The following is a 21,300-nucleotide window of genomic DNA, read 5'->3' on the forward strand; positions in this document are numbered from 1 at the left end:
ATTTTGCAATAATTCACAGCTGCCTTACAAATGTCGCCAAAAACCCACCCCTGAGGTTTTCTTTGCCAGTCTTGACTGCCCGCTGTGAGCCGATGACAAGCTGTAAAAGCAGGGTTTTGCTTAAAATCGGAAGATGCGACACTTCCCATGAATATGTTCATACCAGTATTTTGCAATAATTCACAGCTGCCTTACAAATGCCGCCAAAAACCCACCCCTGAGGTTTTCTGTGCCAGTCTTGACTGCCCGCTGTGAGCCGAAGTCAAGCTGTAAAAGCAGGGCTTTGCTTAAAATCGGAAGATGCGACACAACCCTTGAATATGTTCATACCAGTATTTCGCAATAATTAACAGGTGCCTCACATATGCCGTCAAAAACCCACCCCATTGGTTTTCTGTGCCAGTCTTAACTGCGAGCTGCGAGCCGAAGTCAAGCTTTAAAAGCAGAATTTTGCTTAAAATGGGAAGATGCGACACATCCCTTGAATATGTTCATACCAGTATTTTGCAATAATTCACAGCTGCCTCACAAATGCCGCCAAAAACCCATCCCTGAGGTTTTCTTTGCCAGTCTTGACTGCGCGCTGTGAGCCGATGACAAGCTGTAAAAGCAGGGTTTTGCTTAAAATCGGAAGATGCGACCCTTCCCATGAATATGTTCATACCAGTATTTTGCAATAATTCACAGCTTCCTTACAAATGCCGCCAAAAACCCACCCCTGAGGTTTTCTGTGCCAGTCTTGACTGCCCGCTGTGAGCCGAAGTCAAGCTGTAACAGCAGGGCTTTGCTTAAAATCGGAAGATGCGACACAACCCCTGAATATGTTCATACCAGTATTTCGCAATAATTAACAGGTGCCTCACATATGCCGTCAAAAACCCACCCCATTGGTTTTCTGTGCCAGTCTTAACTGCGAGCTGCGAGCCGAAGTCAAGCTTTAAAAGCAGAATTTTGTTTAAAATGGGAAGATGCGACACATCCCTTGAATATGTTCATACCAGTATTTTGCAATAATTCACAGCTGCCTCACAAATGCCGCCAAAAACCCACCCCTGAGGTTTTCTGTGCCAGTCTTGACTGCCCGCTGTGAGCCGATGACAAGCTGTAAAAGCAGGGCTTTGCTTAGAATGGGAAGATGCGACACAACCCTTGAATATGTTCATACCAGTATTTCGCAATAATTAACAGGTGCCTCACATATGCCGTCAAAAATTCACCCCATTGGTTTTCTGTGCCAGTCTTAACTGCGAGCTGCGAGCCGAAGTGAAGCTTTAAAAGCAGAATTTTGCTTAAAATGGGAAGATGCGACACATCCCTTGAATATGTTCATACCAGTATTTTGCAATAATTCACAGCTGCCTTACAAATGTCGCCAAAAACCCATCCCTGAGGTTTTCTTTGCCAGTCTTGACTGCCCGCTGTGAGCCGATGACAAGCTGTAAAAGTAGGGTTTTGCTTAAATTGGAAAGATGCGACACATCCCTTGAATATGTTCATACCAGTATTTTGCAATAATTCACAGCTGCCTTACAAATGCCGCCAAAAACCCACCCCTGAGGTTTTCTGTGCCAGTCTTGACTGCCCGCTGTGAGCCGATGACAAGCTGTAAAAGCAGGGCTTTGCTTAGAATGGGAAGATGCGACACAACCCTTGAATATGTTCATACCAGTATTTCGCAATAATTAACAGGTGCCTCACATATGCCGTCAAAAACCCACCCCATTGGTTTTCTGTGCCAGTCTTAACTGCGAGCTGCGAGCCGAAGTCAAGCTTTAAAAGCAGAATTTTGCTTAAAATCGGAAGATGCGACACATCCCTTGAATATGTTCATACCAGTATTTTGCAATAATTCACAGCTGCCTTACAAATGCCGCCAAAAACCCACCCCTGAGGTTTTCTGTGCCAGTCTTGACTGCCCGCTGTGAGCCGATGACAAGCTGTAAAAGCAGGGTTTTGCTTAAAATGGGAAGATGCGACACATCCCTTGAATATGTTCATACCAGTATTTTGCAATAATTCACAGCTGCCTTACAAATGCCGCCAAAAACCCACCCCTGAGGTTTTCTGTGCCAGTCTTGACTGCCCGCTGTGAGCCGATGACAAGCTGTAAAAGCAGGGCTTTGCTTAGAATGGGAAGATGCGACACAACCCTTGAATATGTTCATACCAGTATTTCGCAATAATTAACAGGTGCCTCACATATGCCGTCAAAAACCCACCCCATTGGTTTTCTGTGCCAGTCTTAACTGCGAGCTGCGAGCCGAAGTCAAGCTTTAAAAGCAGAATTTTGCTTAAAATGGGAAGATGCGACACATCCCTTGAATATGTTCATACCAGTATTTTGCAATAATTCACAGCTGCCTTACAAATGCCGCCAAAAAACCCATCCCTGAGGTTTTCTTTGCCAGTCTTGACTGCCCGCTGTGAGCCGATGACAAGCTGTAAAAGCAGGGTTTTGCTTAAAATGGGAAGATGCGACACATCCCTTGAATATGTTCATACCAGTATTTTGCAATAATTCACAGCTGCCTCACAAATGCCGCCAGAAACCCGCCCCAGTAGGTTTTTGTGTCAGTCTTAACAGCACGCTGTGAGCCGATGACAAGCTGTAAAAGCAGAATTTTGCTTAAAATCGGAAGACGCGACACTTCCCATGAATATGTTCATACCAGTATTTTGCAATAATTCACAGCTGCCTTACAAATGCCGCCAAAAAACCCACCCCATTGGTTTTCTTTGCCAGTCTTGACTGCCCGCTGTGAGCCGATGACAAGCTGTAAAAGCAGGGTTTTGCTTAAAATGTGAAGATGCGACACATCCCTTGAATATGTTCATACCAGTATTTTGCAATAATTCACAGCTGCCTCACAAATGCCGCCAGAAACCCGCCCCAGTAGGTTTTTGTGCCAGTCTTAACAGCACGCTGTGAGCCGATGACAAGCTGTAAAAGCAGAATTTTGCTGAAAATCGGAAGACGCGACACATCCCTTGAATATGCTCATACCAGTATTTTGCAATAATTCACAGCTGCCTTACAAATGCCGCCAAAAAACCCACCCCATTGGTTTTCTTTGCCAGTCTTGACTGCCCGCTGTGAGCCGATGACAAGCTGTAAAAGCAGAATTTTGCTTAAAATCGGAAGATGCGACACATCCCTTGAATATGTTCATACCAGTATTTTGCAATAATTCACAGCTGCCTTACAAATGCCGCCAAAAACCCACCCCTGAGGTTTTCTGTGCGTCTTGACTGCCCGCTGTGAGCCGATGACAAGCTGTAAAAGCAGGGTTTTGCTTAAAATGGGAAGATGCGACACATCCCTTGAATATGTTCATATCAGTATTTTGCAATAATTCACAGCTGCCTTACAAATGCCGCCAAAAACCCACCCCTGAGGTTTTCTGTGCCAGTCTTGACTGCCCGCTGTGAGCCGATGACAAGCTGTAAAGGCAGGGCTTTGCTTAGAATGGGAAGATGCGACACAACCCTTGAATATGTTCATACCAGTATTTCGCAATAATTAACAGGTGCCTCACATATGCCGTCAAAAACCCACCCCATTGGTTTTCTGTGCCAGTCTTAACTGCGAGCTGCGAGCCGAAGTCAAGCTTTAAAAGCAGAATTTTGCTTAAAATGGGAAGATGCGACACATCCCTTGAATATGTTCATACCAGTATTTTGCAATAATTCACAGCTGCCTTACAAATGCCGCCAAAAACCCATCCCTGAGGTTTTCTTTGCCAGTCTTGACTGCCCGCTGTGAGCCGATGACAAGCTGTAAAAGCAGAAGTTTGCTTAAAATGGGGAGATGCGACACATCCCTTGAATATGTTCATACCAGTATTTTGCAATAATTCACAGCTGCCTTACAAATGCCGCCAAAAAACCCATCCCTGAGGTTTACTTTGCCAGTCTTGACTGCCCGCTGTGAGCCGATGACAAGCTGTAAAAGCAGGGTTTTGCTTAAAATGGGAAGATGCGACACATCCCTTGAATATGTTCATACCAGTATTTTGCAATAATTCACAGCTGCCTCACAAATGCCGCCAGAAACCCGCCCCAGTAGGTTTTTGTGCCAGTCTTAACAGCACGCTGTGAGCCGATGACAAGCTGTGAAAGCAGAATTTTGCTTAAAATCGGAAGACGCGACACTTCCCATGAATATGTTCATACCAGTATTTTGCAATAATTCACAGCTGCCTTACAAATGCCGCCAAAAAACCCACCCCATTGGTTTTCTTTGCCAGTCTTGACTGCCCGCTGTGAGCCGATGACAAGCTGTAAAAGCAGGGTTTTGCTTAAAATGGGAAGATGCGACACATCCCTTGAATATGTTCATACCAGTATTTTGCAATAATTCACAGCTGCCTCACAAATGCCGCCAGAAACCCGCCCCAGTAGGTTTTTGTGCCAGTCTTAACAGCACGCTGTGAGCCGATGACAAGCTGTAAAAGCAGAATTTTGCTTAAAATCGGAAGACGCGACACATCCCTTGAATATGTTCATACCAGTATTTTGCAATAATTCACAGCTGCCTTACAAATGCCGCCAAAAAACCCACCCCATTGGTTTTCTTTGCCAGTCTTGACTGCCCGCTGTGAGCCGATGACAAGCTGTAAAAGCAGAATTTTGCTTAAAATCGGAAGGCGCGACACATCCCTTGAATATGTTCATACCAGTATTTTGCAATAATTCACAGCTGCCTTACAAATGCCTCCAAAAAACCCACCCCATTGGTTTTCTTTGCCAGTCTTGACTGCCCGCTGTGAGCCGATGACAAGCTGTAAAAGCAGGGTTTTGCTTAAAATGGGAAGATGCGACACATCCCTTGAATATGTTCATACCAGTATTTTGCAATAATTCACAGCTGCCTCACAAATGCCGCCAGAAACCCGCCCCAGTAGGTTTTTGTGCCAGTCTTAACAGCACGCTGTGAGCCGATGACAAGCTGTAAAAGCAGAATTTTGCTTAAAATCGGAAGATGCGACACATCCCTTGAATATGTTCATACCAGTATTTTGCAATAATTCACAGCTGCCTTACAAATGCCGCCAAAAAACCCATCCCTGAGGTTTTCTTTGCCAGTCTTGACTGCCCGCTGTGAGCCGATGACAAGCTGTAAAAGCAGGGTTTTGCTTAAAATGGGAAGATGCGACACATCCCTTAAATATGTTCATACCAGTATTTTGCAATAATTCACAGCTGCCTCACAAATGCCGCCAGAAACCCGCCCCAGTAGGTTTTTGTGCCAGTCTTAACAGCACGCTGTGAGCCGATGACAAGCTGTAAAAGGAGAATTTTGCTTAAAATCGGAAGACGCGACACTTCCCATGAATATGTTCATACCAGTATTTTGCAATAATTCACAGCTGCCTTACAAATGCCGCCAAAAAACCCACCATATTGGTTTTCTTTGCCAGTCTTGACAGCACGCTGTGAGCCGATGACAAGCTGTAAATGCAGAATTTTGCTTAAAATCGGAAGACGCGACACTTCCCATAAATATGTTCATACCAGTATTTTGCAATAATTAACAGCTGCCTCACAAATGGCGCCAAAAAAGGCACCCCGTTGGTTTTCTATGCCAGTGTTAATTACCTGGTGCGAGCTAATGACAAACTTTGAAAGCAGCATTTTGCTTGGTATTGGAAGTTCTGATGTTCCCGTGAATATGTTAATGACAGTATTTTGCAATTATCGAGAGCTGCCTCACAAATGCCGTCAAAAACGCACAGCATTGGTTTCCAGTTTGGGGCGGTCGGTGTAAGTGATTGTTTAATTAAATGTCTGTTTAGTACCAATGTGTTGGGGGCGGAGGGGGTCTAGAGTTCTTGGTTCGTGCGGGTGAAGTTATGGACTCTTGGTTCGAAGGTACTATTGGTAGAGGCTTTTGTAATTTCAGACTTAGGAGGCTGCGGATTATGGCCCATGTTTTGGAAGTACAGAATAGTCTTGCGGTTACAGGATAAACAGCGTTATGCGCTTTTGAAGGTGCGATTACATCGTTGTCGGCACCATGTCTTCAGGAGGCCATGACGGGCCTCCCTGTGGTGAAGGAGGTGGAGTCGACTGCGGGATTTTCAGAGTTCTTGGATTGTTTGAGTGTGCGATTGATTGGTGCAAGATAGGGCCTAGGTTCACGCCGTGATATGTGTAATAGAGCAGGAAAGAGGAGCAGAGCGTCTGTAGGCTTCGCAGTTGTTGATCTTGATTGTACCAAGGGCAAGAGCACACACCAAGAGCACACATAGCCTCGACGTTAATAACATCCAGAGCAGGCCTGTTAAATACATCCTTCCCGAAATAGTACAATGTTTGAGGCACATTTATAACTTAGCATTTCAGACAGGTGTCTTTCCTGCCGATATGCAGCTGGCAAAAGTTGTAGTAATTTATAAGAAAGGCGATAAAAATGTCCTTGGCAACTACACGCCTATATCGGTACTCCCGTACTTTTTGAAAGGCTTTGAAAAAATAATTCTACTAAGGCTGCGAAATTTTTTAACAAGTATTCATTATTAACCGATTATCAATACGGATTCACACCCCACAGATCGACAGAACACCCCCTACTTGCACAGAAGGAATACGTGCTTAACTGTTTTGAAAAAAAGTTACTCGCGCTTGGTATTTTTGTCGACTTCTTTCGATAACATTAACCATCGTATCGTTTTCGCAAAACTGGAACATTATGGCATTCGCGGTCCACCACTGAACCTTATCATATCATATCTAGGCTCGAGATCTCAGTGCGTACAAATTGACTGCTACTGCTCCGACATACTAGCCATAACAAAAGGCGTACCTCAGGGAAGTATTCTGGGTCCCTTGCTGTTCAGCATTTATGAAAACGATATTCCTAACTTGTACGACAAAGCGACTTATATCATATATGCGGACGACACAAGCCTTTTATTTAGCTCCGATAATATTCAATCACTTACTGACACTGCAAGCCAAGCTCTATTCTCCTTAGAAACATGGTCACTTAACAATGCTCTAAAGATAAATATGAAAAAAAACTGCTGTGTTACTTTTCTACCCCAAGGGAACGCACGTGCTAAATCCGCCCCCGATTTATTTAGGTCACGATACTATCAGATACGTGGATAGATTCAAATCTCTTGGCATTCTGTTTACATCGACAATGACATGGGATGCCCATGTAGAAGCTATCTCTCTTACCCTTTCTCGATCTATTGGAATTGTCTATCGCCTTGTAGGCACATTCATACTGACCCTTGCAGGTCAGGATGAATCTGTATTACGTGTTTTTTTATTCGCCTTTAAGTTACTGTTTTCTTGTGTGGGGAAATACGAATCTGACGAATATTAACAAACTTTCTGTTCTCCAAAAAAGAATGCTTCGTGCTGTTGCCAATTTACCTTACGATTCACCAATCACGCCAATTTTCCGCGAGAACAGGATCGTGTCTGTGAGACACTTGTTTGATTACAAGTTTGCATGCTTTTATAAGCGAACAATATCCAAAGATGACACCTACTTTTCTAATCTTGTCACACTTACACCTCGCCACTCTTCTTATCACATTAGAAGCTGTGGCTCGTACGCAATCCCACAAGACAGAACCAACTATGGTTTCATGATGCTCGGGTCTATCTTTCCTCGGCTTCTAAACACACCTTTGTCGAATGAACTTAGTACCATGTTACTGTCTTCTATTCGCAAGCTGTATATCTAACAGCACTGCTAACTAAAGCTTTATTTTTTTTTCTGGAAAGCACCACTCTCGAAATGCTGTTTGTAATAGTATAACAATGCAGTCTCTATTTGTACAGTAGCAACTGGTATTATCAATATGAATATGTGATATGTTCGTGTATATGTTGCTGTCATGGCGATGTATTTTGTACCGAGTGTTGTTTCAATTTTTTACCCCTTGATGCTCATACATCAGTCAATGTCTATGTACTTTTTTTTCGTGAGTCATGTGCTGCTGACAACATTCAGGGGCGGTGAGGCTTGTCAAGCAGTGGTGGAACACTGCCTTTTTCTCGCCGTCCTCAGTTTTTTGTATTGCGCGAAAAACTGGAATAAAGAAATGAAATGCATCGAGTGCTGTGGTCAGAGGATGCTGATTGAGAGTTTATAATGATCGCTTCCGAGGGTTTCCCCTTGATTAGTTGAGGTATTACGGGGGACATTGTTAGTGAAAGTGAGATCCGGAAAGGTATCACGAGAGCCACTGTTCCCTAGTCTTGTCGGGGCTGAGAGAGAGAGTAATAGGGGGGGGGGGGGGGTGCGGCGTCCGCGGCATTCAAGGGAGCGGTCCCCTTGGCTGTTTCAACTCGGCAAGCCCAGGCGGTGTAGCAGGTAAGGGACCGTTATTGAAAAGAGGGGGGGGGGGGTAAACATTAATGGCGAACGTGTTTTGCTTGTGGGCCTTTCCTGGAATAATTTCGATGATTTAGTAGAACGTTAAGTTGGGCGAGTTGGTATAGGTTCATGGTTGCTTTAAGTGATAACGAGATCACGTTTCTTGGCAGATTTTGGGCTTCGGGCGCACGCTAGTTTTATCATTGTCATAGTTTTGTTTGTTCAATTTTGTTTTCATGATTATACCTTCCTTATATACCTAGGTTTCGCAATAAAGCCTTAGTTGTGAGTTCAGCGCTTGTCCTGTCGTCGCCTTTACTCTTGTGTCTAGTCTTTTGTGCGCTGTTTTTCAACCATAATTTCGATGAGTTGATGATCGATGTCGGAAAGCGAGAGGAATGCCATTCACCACCTTGCAACTGCAATGCAGGGGGCCCCGCTGCGATGCCGCCAACGAGCCAGTGCACGGCGTCAATTGCTCCCACGAGTTTAGAACCTGCCCGTACAGCCTGTTCAAGGCCTGAGGACGTCAGTGAAGCAATTTCTCTCTGCAAGGGCTCTCAATCATGACAATCAAATAAAGTGGACATTAGCAAAACGTCGCTGACAACTGAAGCAGTTTCAACCTGCAATGCAAGAGAATACCGGACGTACGTATGTTTGGACAATTCCCTTTTCTTAATCTCTCCGCTCACAAACACGAGCTGGCAAGCTCGATTGAGGTCGAATAATCCGAAATTATTCGACGCCGGAGAAGTACGGTGTCCCTGGAGGTGTTTCTTACGTCTCTGGTAGGCATGGGCTTACGTAGGTTAGTGCTAAGAAAGTTTACACTTCCACTGGACTATTGCTTCGTCGCTGCTGCAATCTAGAGAGCGTTCATTACTAGTGTAGTTACGGGTGTACAGTGCATTGTTTCAATTTCGTGTTTCTGTGTGCCGGTCTTTCTCTTTTTATTGGTTTTGTGCAAAGAAACTAGCCATCTTGGTCATGAGTAAAGAAATAGGCAAACTAAAAGAAGACATGAGAACTGAATTGGCTAAATTAAAGGAGGAACTGAAGCAAGAAGTCAAAGCTTTTCGTGAGTCACTTGAACGAGACTTGCGAAGTGAAATCCGAGAACTGAAAAATGAACAAACAAATATAATCCAGAGTATTGTCATGTAGTGGTGACTGCAGTCCGGCGAACAGGAACACAGCGAGAATGTCTTCGAAACGAAACTATTTATTCGGGCTGACTTCCGCCCGTAAAGTGAATCACTCGTCGGCGGCGTAGCAACAAGCGTGCTCGGCGGTCGTCGTATAGAATGCCCGCCGCTGTCGGCCGTGCTCTTTTTAAAGCTGATAGCGAACCTCCGAGATAAAGCGTGGAAGGTTCTAGAACTTTCTGGCACAAAGTAGAATCGGCTCCGCCTGGATGCGATCAATCGAGATAATTCAAGGCGCGTCATGCGTCCCAAACGAAGCGATACAGCGGCGTGCCGGCAGCCTTGAAGCATGAACAAATAAACACAAGAAACAAACGCTACAAATATTCGCGGCAGTATGGAATTTGCACATCAAACGATAGAGGACTTGGAAAAAAAGCTGGACGATGAGGTAGCAAAAAATACGCAGCTAAGTGTAGTAAGGGAGTAATTACTCATTTACGTCCACCCGAGCGCAGCCATACGGCCACAAAGGAAAGGTAAACAGCTTTCACAGAAACTTCGTAGTTAAAGAAAAATTCGTCCTGGTCCTGGGATCGAACCCGGGACCACCGCTTCACCGGAGCAGTCGCTCTACCAATTAAGCTAACCGGGACGGCGAGCTTATGGTAGGGCGATACGGCGCTCGGGTGGACGTCAATGAGTAATTACTCCCTTATTACAAACCTACTCCACCTTGGGGGATTCCCCTAAAACATTTGGTCAACACTGTTCCCACTTCGAGTTATTGATCAATTCGCTCTCGCCCTACCATAAGCTTGGCGTCCCGGTTAGCTCAATTGGTAGAGCGACTGCTCCGGCGAAGCGGTGGTCCCGGGTTCGATCCTCGGACCAGGACGAATTTTTCTTTAACTACGAAGTTTCTGTGAAAGCTGTTTAGCTTTCCTTTGTGGCTGTATGGCTGCGCTGGGGTGGACGTCAATGAGCAATTACTCCCTTATTACAAATCTACTCCACCTTGGGGGATTCCTCTAAAACATTTGGTCAGCTAAAAGTAGCATATGAAGCTCTCCACGCAAAGTGTTCATCCCTAACTATCAAAATAGAAGATCTCGAATACAGGCTTGTTCAGTCTGAGCAATATTCCAGAAAAAGCAACCTTGAAATTCAAGGCGTAATCAAGAAGGAAAATGAATCACTCCCCGAAATACTGTCCCAGATTGGCAGCTTGATAAGTGAGCCTATTGAGGAAAGCGGCACTTAAATCTGCCATCGCGTTCCAACGAAGAAAAACGTCAACAAGACCAACATCGTCGTCCAGTTTAGATCACGAGCGAAGCGTGATGCTGTTTTGAGAAAGGCTAGGAAGGAACGGTTCACAAACACTGACCTTGGTTTCGAAGATACAGCCCCAGTTTATGTAAATGAACATCTCTGCCCAGCACTGAAAAAGCTTCTTGGAATGACCGTCAAAAGGAAATACCAACACAGCTGGAAATCAGTTTGGACGAACAACGAAAAGATTTTCGCGAAGCAAGCAGATAATACGCCTATCATTCAGGTAGCAAGGGAGTGTGATGTCGAGAAGATTGTTTCCAGACAGATAGGCGACACATCCGCTCATGACGAGAATGTGCAGAAATGATGGCTCTACAAAGCCAGAACATAAGTTGCGAAATGAATTATCAAGAGCTCGCTTTACCTCCCGAAGTCAAATGTGATTTCCCCTTGTGCGAATCTGTTATTCATATAAACGCGCGCTCAGCTGGTAACAAGGAGGATGGTATTGCTCTGCTTTTGGATCAGTTTCGCTTCAAAGTTGACATTCTTATGATTTCTGAGACATGGTATGCAACTCATTGTAAAATAGTAAATATATATGGCTACGACAATTTTTTTCCTAATAATCCAGTAAGACGAGGTGGTGGCGTGACAGTTCTTGTCAAGAAAACAAAGAAATGTTGCCTGCTGTCGCATTTCAGCACTGTAACGAATGACTATGAAATCGTGACTGTCAAAAATAGGAGCAATATCACCTCCGTGCTCTATCGACCTCCGAGTGGTAATATTGCACGCTTTATGGAATTTTATCAATCTCTTTTGGACTATGTTTGTGATAACAACCTTCGCCTGATCTGCGCTGGAGATTTTAATATTAACATGCTTGAAGAATGCAATTCTGTTTCCAACTTTAATGACATTTTGATTTCATCTGGTTTCAAAAATTTAATAATCATGCCAACTCGTATCACAAGAACTACATCATCAGTACTTGACCTCCTCGTAACTAATATCGATAGCACTGTTTACAATTCTGGCACTATTGCGTCCGACATAAATGATCATTGTCCAGTTTTCATGGCATATTCTGCCCACTCACCTAAATATATCAAACAAAAACAGTTCTTGATAGCTCAGCACATCAACCAGAATGGTTTACAGACATTTCAAAAGGACATTCTTTCGCAAGACTGGTCACCTGTGACCAATCCAACAGATGCTATCGATGCCTATAACGAATTCATTACACGTTTTGTGTGTGTGTACGCTAGGCACTCTCCATTGAAGGTGCAAAATCCTTCAAAAAAAGCCAGGAAACCATGGGTAAGAGCGTACGTTGTTGGGCTAGTCGGTCAATCATGGTGAATACAAGGGGGAGGTACTGCGCAAAAAAAGACAAGGACGAGAAGATAACACAACAAGCGCAGACTCGCGACTAACTTTATTTGAAAACACGACACTCCTTTTCTAGGCGCGTGAGTTGGCGGAGTCGTTTTGCATCAAACAGAAGGATAAAGATTGCGTAAGTGACCCTTCTATCAAACTGTATCAGAATGAAGACAGGTTTTTGGTTTCCACATGTGTGTGATGTGACAGTTTGAAACTATAAAAGGAGTGTCGTGTTTTCAAATAAAGTTAGTCGCGAGTCTGCGCTTGTTGTGTTATCTTCTCGTCCTTGTCTTTTTGTGCGCATTACCTCCCCCTTTTATTCACCAACCATGGGTAACTCGAGACCATTTAAAGAAAATTACAAACAAAAACCGCCTCTACCATTCTTTCTTGAAGGCACGCTTAGAAACGACCTTAAAGAATTTAAGAAAGTTAGAAACGAACTGAACAGTGAACTTAGACGGGCAGAGTGTGCATCTTATGAGCACCTGTTTGCACATGTTGCCCGGCAGAGCCCAGACATTGCTTGGAAGGCTACGAACAACGTTCTGGCTCGTGAGAACAAAAACTATATGTCAGATACTGTAATGGTAGATGGTAATGAATTACGGGACAAAGCTCTGGTAGAACACTTCAATCGCCAGTTTGTAAACGCTGCTGCCGCATGTAATGGCACCCCTCCACAAATTCGCACCATAGTGCTGTCACTGTAACCATATTCCTCCAGCCAACTGATGAATCTGAGATATAGAGTACGTTTCTGTGCCTGCGGAACAGTACAGCATTGGATATTCACGACCTGCAGATAAGACCAGTCAAGTACGTTTTACCGATAATTAGTCCTGTACTTGCACATATCTTTAATTTAATTCTAGAGTCTGGAACCTTTCCTGAGCAAATGAAAACAGCCAGAGTATGTTATTTTTAAAGTTGGCGAACGCAACTTGTCCACTAACTACCGCCCAATATCTGTGCTTTCCATCTTCTTCAAGGGAATTGAAAAAATCATTTTCACTCGGATAAGAAAGTTTTTCGAGAAAGAAAACGTTATCACAGCTGCACAATACGGATTTAGGAAAGACAGATCAACGGAAACAGCTCTGTTAGCGCTCAAAGAAAATATCTTGCGGAATATTGAAAATTATTTGTTAACTGCTGCCATTTTTGTAGATTTAAGCAAGGCATTTGATTGCTTACATCACAAAGTGCTCCTTAGTAAGCTGCAGTCATATGGCATTCGCGGTAATTGTTTGGCCCTGCTGGAGTTCTACCTCAGCCACAGGAGTCTGTGTATATGTAAACGGTTATATCTCCTCCCTCCTATCAATTACTCACGGCGTTCCACAAGGTAGCATATTAGGACCGTTATTATTCAATACTTATATAAATGATCTTGCACACATAGATGCCATGGTTCAATTTATAATATATGCTGACGACAGTAGCATACTTATTCCCGAGTACAATGTAGACCGGCTAATAATAAAATGCAATGAAGCAGGCCTTCCAGAAGTTATCCATATCGTCTCAACTCAACGTAATTAAAATAAACACAATGAAAACAGAAGCGATTATATTCCGTGCCCGTAATAAGCCTGTTGAAATACATCAGTCTACTAATTTTCAGTGCCAGAATATAAAAATTGTGGCCGTTCATAAAATCCTCGGTGTACATTTTTTCTCAGAACTTAAGCTGGGATGCACACACTCACTATTTTAGGAAAAAACTATCCTCAGTTGCAGGCATGATACCGCGTTGTCGGAGAGTGCTTCCAGTAAAAGCTAAACTTCAAGTATATAATGCCTTATTCAATTCCTATTTAAACTACTGTTCGTTGGTATGGGCCACAACAAGAAAGACAAACTTAGACAAACTCCATTTGTTACAAAAGAAGGTTATCCGCTACATTGGAAATATTGAACCAACATCCAGTACTAAAGATGCGTTTGTTTCCTTTAAATCATAAGGGTTGATAACTTATATAGATATCGATTACTCCAAACATTCTTTTTTTCCTCTACTGAAGTCAAGAACTTAGTCTCATCTCTGGCATTTTTAACACTACGTAGCACGGATATACATGTACACACAAGAAGTAAAGATGTCTGGGAAATCCCACACTTCCGCACATATTATAAACATCAATCATTAGCACATAACCTGCCATCAATGATTAATATGTAACAAAACACAACTCGTCTAAATCCCAAGAGATTGCGCACGTACTTCACAACATTGTGAACCACATTGGATGTTGTACTTAGTTTTTTCTACTGTGCTTCCTTTGTTTACAATTTTGTACTGCTATTTATGTCAACTGGTACTATTTTTAGCTCATTTTGGCGAATATGATGCATCACATACTGTATTATGTTGCCGCAACTAGTTTTTTTTTTGCGTACGGTGTACATTGCTATATATTGACATTATTTTTTTTTCTCAACTTCACAGTTCTGCCGTGTAACGGTCTCCTGGCCCCCTCAAGCTGCTCACCCAGCTTTTAGCCCAGGAGACCATTCCAGTTCTTTCTGGGAAAATACAGAATGATTGATTGGTGGATAGATGCAATCGGAAGGTCGCCATGGAAGAGCGGCTTAGAGCTTACTAGTTTCGCTGCGCAACCATTCAGGCGGGTAGTTGGTTGGCCGCACAAGCACAACACGCTGACAACACGCTCTCTCCACGTTTTTTTCACTTGGATGCAGTCGAGAGTGTGACGGAATCCCGTCTGGCCGGGGGGATACATTTCAAAACAAAGAGACGCCGACCAGTAAAATGAAAAAATTGTATTGGCGTTTCCGCGCCCAGAACGGGGGCCTTGTTCACAATGGAATCACACCAAAGAGTTCGTCTTTTAAAAACTATAGTAATCGCCGTAAGGATCGCGCGTAAATCGGGTTAAGATTGCCCTCGTTACGATTAAGCGTGTGAGCCGTCGTCTGTATCACCAGGGACTCGAGATGAAGCCGTGATGTTGTCAGTTTCTCTGTTTCGATGATTCTTGCCTTGTCCCAATCTATTTTGTGATTTGCCGTCACCGCGTGCTCTGCCAAGGCGTTATTAACATCCATTAACAGCTTGACGCCGTACCAGGTGAAAGTTTCTCTAATTGGCGGCACCAACCGTTCATTGGTCGTCACTGACTTTAGCTGGGCTGCACTAACATCGCTGTCGCTGTCTGCCTGCGCTGTGGCATTAACCGAACGCCTTTCGGCACATTCGAGCTAAGTGACCTTGTGTGTCACAACTGTAGCAGCGTCGATGACGCATTGCACAGGCGGCATTATCATGACCACTATTTCAGCAACGCTCGCACTGCTTGCCACTCGTGTTCCGTTTCGCGGGCCAATGCCGCGGCACCCTTAATGCCAGCACGTCAGTGGAGTCTGTTTCGTGGCTTATCGTCCGAGAATCAAGCTCTGCATTTATGACGCTAACGCAAGTGCTGTTGCTTCTGCTAAGGTAAGATCCTTCTGTGCCAGCAACTGGTTTTGCAGGTTCTTCGAGTGGACGCCACATACGATACGATCTCTCAACATCCTATCAAGCATTGCTCCGAAATTGCAGTTCTGAGCAATGTGTCGCAATTCGGCAATAAAAGCTTGTACTGGCTTCCCTTCGTGCTCTTGCCGGTGAAAGAACTTGAAGCTTTCGGAAATCTCGTTCGGCGTAGGGTCGTAGTACTTCTTTAACTCATCTACTACTGACTGATAGCTCAAAGCTTTTGGCTTCTGTGGAGAGACTTGTCCGCAAAGAATGTCAATGGTTCTTGACCCAAGCGCGGCAACTAGCAGGGCTCTTTTCTTGGCATCGTCATTTACTTGGTTAGCTTCGAAATAAGCTTCAACTTTGACGAGGTAAGATTGCCACTTATCTTTCCCGTCGTCGAACTCTGGCAGGTGGTGGCCCATGGCTGCAGGAAGGTCCGATGCATGGATGCTATCGACAGACCATTGTGGCAGAGGAATCCTCGTCGCCACTGTTATAAACGGGCGGCGGCTGGCGGACGCCTACCAAAGGGTCGGCGGCGGAGCCCGCTAGAACGAAACGAGACGGGTGGCTGGAGGAAAAACAAGGTTTATTTCGTGGCTTTGGTTTTTATAGCCAGTCAAAGAAAACGAGGAAGAAAGGAAAGCTGTGCTTGGCCGGGACGCTGTGTGATAAGATGAGCAGGGCGGAAGGGGGCACACGTGGCGCTGGCGAAGCAGTTAGCTGTTCGCAGCAGCCTCAATAATGCCCTTACCGAGAGGACCGATGTTTGGGCAAAAGTGAGCTCACCAGAGTGAGGAAATGCTCTTTACGATATGCCGAGGGCGAATGCTGTCTTTGTCTTATGGGGAGATTTTACTGCAATGGATTCTAACCTATAAGATTCTAAGACGGCCACGTGTGTAACGCGCACCTGTTCGTAGCGTGGTTTCGGTTTGTATCCGATTGTAACGTGTATGCCGTTTTGAGGCTTGATTTTTATGAAGAAAGCAGCGTGAGCATTGGGAAAACAGGATAATTTTTTGTAAAGGAGAGGAAAGGAAAGTCCGGTACGGTACTCAACGAACCGAGCTACGGCACTCGTTGTCTGTAACTTTGCTTTCGAGATCACCTTGAGGCCCCTAGCCATCAGGTGTGGTAGCGATGTACAGCGCCGCGGCGATTGTTGGCGGTGAAGGCCTCCAAGGCACTGCTCCGCTTCTTACGAACTCCTGGCCTGTACGATAGGCTGTGACTTCAACGAACACTGACTTTTTAGAGTGACTTCAATTTTCTCCTACTCTCCTTTCTCTTTCCTTTTTTTTATCCCCTCACTCCTTTCACCCCGCGTAGGGTAGGGTAGCAAACCGATTATTCTTCCGGTTAACCTCCCTGTCTTTCCTCTTCTACCTCCTCCTCCACAGCGCCTTCTCCTTTCACCTGCTTCGCTCAGGAGGCCGTTCTGTCCACAGGAAAAAAAACATCTAGTGAAAACGATGTTCCGCAGTGTATTAAAAAAAAGCGGCGGCAAAAGCGCTGTGCTGGGCTGGAAGCGTGCTACGGCTGGAGCCTAACGTCAGTCGCGAGGCGCGTGTCGGACAATTGAGCAGGTCGGGGGAGAATAGCTTTTCGCGACCTCCCAAAGTCAGCCTCTCAAACCTTTATGGCGGGGAGAGGAGCTCAATTTGCACAGGAAGGGACGAAGAAACACACAGAGCACATTATGCCTGCTGTGCAGTTGAGGCGCCTATCCAAAGGCAATATAGGCCGCATGGTATAAAACGATGCTCTGCGGCGGGAAGGAATGTCTTGGCTAACGCAACAAATGGTACAGCATCTGTGGGGAGCCTAAGTGAGATGAGAACTGTCGTCAACAGTCCACTTGCATGGAGCACTGCTGAGAAGCAACCCCCTTTAATTTCCTCGAGTAAGAACGGCTAGCTGGGCTATTTCGGTGACAGCACGAAAAACACAAGGGCACACGCGACGAGCGCTGACTCGCAATGGAAAAGAAAAGAATCTCCCTGCGCATACTCAGGCGTCTGGTGCAGCTGTGTGCTAAAGGCTCTCAAAGAAACGGTATTTCAATCAATCAATCAATCAATCAATCAATCAATCGATCGATCAATCGATCGATCACTTTATTTCAGCTTTTTTTACAAAAACTGAGGGAGGCAAGAAAAAAGCAGTCATTACGACCGCTTGACAAGCTTCACACCCCTACAAAGAGGCAGTTTGGTAGTGACTATGATGGTTACTTTATACACTTGTAACAACACAAGGTACACGGAAAGACATGGCGTGTAAATACATGCATAAAAGGAAACGTTTTTTATTTTGCATGGACAAGTAGTATTTCTGCACAACAGAATAAAGGTTTTACACAACATTTACGGTTCAATGCAATAAAGTTCTTTACTTGGTTACACATACTGTGGGACCTAGTTTGCAAACACATTTCGAATAGCGGAGACAGACACGCTGTGCAACGTGTCGCAAAATCGCGTGTTCAAGTATTTCGGAAGAATGTATTTTAGTGTGGAAAAGCCATAGTTTGTTCTGCATATTGGTAATGAATAGATCATACTCTGTCGTGTCGTATACGGTGTCTGATGTCGCGTAACGGTCACAATGCTAGAAAAAATGTTTCGTCTTCGGCTATTATTTTTTTATAGAAGGATGCAAACCTGCAATCGAACATTCTGGTTACGGGTAATATATTCTGTATTGCTGGTAGATAGGACGTGTCGGAGCATCATACGGTACGTTAGCAATAACGCGAAGTATTCTTTTTTGCAGTACTAGAAGCTTCTGGATGTTGATGCTGTGGTTTGTCCCCGACAAGAAAGCAATATGATACATAAGAATAAAAGAACGCATAGTGCAGATTCAGCTTAGTTTTGGCGGGTAGTATATGTTTATTCCGCGAAATTATCCAAATATATCTGGAAAGGGATAGGCACACTTTGCTTACGTTGGTGTCCCACGACATAGTAGCAGTAAATACCACTGTGAGTAATGTGAAGGTTTCCATGTACTCAATGGGAGGATTGTCGAAATAGAGTGGTGGCACACTGCCTATATGCTGCCCCTTCGGATGGAACAAGAAAGCTTTAGTTTTTAGTTTGTTTATATTTAATGAGTTCAAAGATGACCAGTCAGATAATGATGACAAAGCTGTATTTGCGGTGTTAGTTAGTTCTTTGACGTCAGGTGAGGACAAAAACAGACTGGTGTCGTCAGCATATATGATGTACTTAATTAAATTACTGATGTTGCATACGTCATTAATATATATATTGAATAGAAGCGGCCCCAGAAGGCTGCCATGGGGCACGCCGTTTGTGATTGCTAACAAGTCCGAAGAGCAGTGATTTAAAGCAACATAATGGCAACGAGCACTGAAATACGATTGAATGGGACAGAGGGCGGGGCCACGTATACCATAATGGTCGAGTTTCTTAAACAGAGTTTCATGATTGAGTGTATCGAACGCTTTTCTAAAGTCTACAAAGACGCCTAAGGTGAGGCGTTGAGCTTCGAAGTTATTTAATATATATTCTTTTCTATCAAGCAGAGCATGCTTAGTTGATCTATGCTTTGTGAGTCTATACTGACAGTTGGCTATTACACAGTGCTTCTGTAGAAAATTGTGGTAAAGTCGATGCATTATTCGTTCTAGCCTCTTGGAGAAAAGAGGTAGTAAAGATATGTGTTTGTAATTTCATAGAACGTTTTTATAGCCTTTTTTATAAATAACCACAGCTTTGGCCACCTGCATGGCAGCGGGAAAACGTCCTGTGCGGAGCGCGGTATTGTAAACATCTGTGAGGCATGGCACGATCAAAGACAGTATGAATTTTACAGGTAAACTTTAAATATTACTTGAGTAACGGCTTGCCGTGTTCTTTAAACTTTTGCAGACTGAAAAAACCTCAGCTTCATCGGTTGGTTCAAAAAACATCGATTCGTTTAGCCTGTCGCTCAAAATTCTCGACATACCTGGACTGTACTGACTGCTTCCAACTTCAGTGAAATATTGGTTGAGGGCATTTGAAAGTGACGGCCCAGCTATTTCCTTGCCATTCATAACTAGGCTCGCTAGGTCCTGATGTTGGTTATTTCGATGTAGCAGAATATTTAGGCGTCTCCACTTTTCTTCCGGGCGGTCGGAGCGATGCGCATTAAATAAATTATTATATTAGGCAGTCCTGGAAGACTGAATTTCGCTATTTAAGCAGTTCCTTAGCGACTTATAAGTGGCTAAATCTGTGGGCTAAATTTGGCTAAATCGACAATAGATCACATTCACACTATCAATCAGGTGATAGAGAAATGCGAAGAATATAACCAACCCCTATATATAGCTTTCATTGATTACGAGAAAGCATTTGACTCAGTGGAAACCTCAGCTGTCATGCAGGCATTGCAGAATCAGGGTGTAGAAGAGTGTTATGTGAAAATATTGGAAGATATTTATCACGATTGCACAGCTACTATAGTTCTCCATAAAGTCAGCAATAAAATTCCAATACGGAAAGGGGTCAGGCAGGGAGACACGATCTCGCCAATGCTCTTCACTGCCTGCTTACAGGAGGTATTCCGGGGACTGGAATGGGAACAGTTGGGGATAAGAGTTAATGGAGAATACCTGAGTAATCTGCGATTCGCTGATGACATTGCCTTGCTAAGCCACTCAGGACAAGAACTGCAAAGCATGATCAATCAGTTAGACAGGCAGAGTAGAACGGTGGGGCTAAGAATTAACATGCAGAAAACCAAAGTAATGTTCAACAGCCTAGCAAGGGAACAGCAGTTCGCAATTGGTAGCGAGGTGCTGGAAGTAGTAAGAGAATATGTCTACTTAGGGCAGGTAGTGACCGCAGATCCGGATCATGAGAGGGAAATAACTAGAAGAATACGAATGGGGTGGAGCGCATATGGTAGGTTCTCTCAGATCATGAATGGTAGCTTACCAATATTCCTGAAGAGAGAAGTATACAACAGCTGTATCCTACCGGCACTCACTTATGGGGCAGAAACGTGGAGGCTAACAAGGAGGGTTCAGCTTAAGCTAAGAACAACGCAGCGAGCTATGGAAAGGAAAATGATAGGTGTAACGTTAAGAGATCGGAAGAGGGCGGAGTGGGTGAGGGAACAAACGCAGGTTAATGACATCTTAGTTGAAATCAAGAGGAAGAAATGGGCTTGGGCAGGGCATGTAATGCGAAGGCAAGATAACCGCTGGTCCTTAAGGGTAACGGAATGGATTCCAAGAGAAAGCAAACGTAGCAGGGGACGGCAGAAAGTTAGGTGGGCGGATGAGATTAAGAAGTTTGCGGGGATACAGTGGCGGCAACTGACAAAGGACAGGGTTAATTGGAGAGACATGGGAGAGGCCTTTGCCATGCAGTGGGTGTAGTCAGGCTAATGATGATGATGATGATGATGATGAAATCTGCGGGGTCTCTACTTTTTATGAAAGTCGCAAAGAGTTTGTTTCTTTTTTACCAGTCGTATCAAGTGAGCAGTCATCCATGGCTTTCGTGCTTTCTTTGAAGGTTTTATCTCAACGACAGGGAAACACTCATTATAGATTGGGAGAAATAGCCGAAGGAGCTCACTGTATGATTCATCGGGTGTTGTGTGCTGGAAAACAGGATTCCAGTTCACAA

General features: G+C 44.2%; 1 protein-coding gene across 1 annotated transcript in view; it reads left to right on the top strand.

The window, feature by feature from the left end:
• The window catches only part of LOC149349122 (uncharacterized), a 289,139-nt gene extending 280,277 nt beyond the window's left edge, over positions 1–8,862 (top strand). Inside the window, exon 2 of the mRNA XM_089576743.1 lies at positions 8,769–8,862. Within this exon, the coding sequence (XP_089432869.1) occupies positions 8,769–8,862 (94 nt within the window). The remainder of the gene's footprint in view (positions 1–8,768) is intronic.
• Positions 8,863–21,300: the final 12,438 nt, after the last annotated feature.

This window comes from Amblyomma mixtum, chromosome 3, assembly GCF_055824585.1.
Source record: "Amblyomma mixtum isolate Tamu chromosome 3, ASM5582458v1, whole genome shotgun sequence".
Lineage (NCBI taxonomy): Eukaryota > Metazoa > Arthropoda > Arachnida > Ixodida > Ixodidae > Amblyomma > Amblyomma mixtum.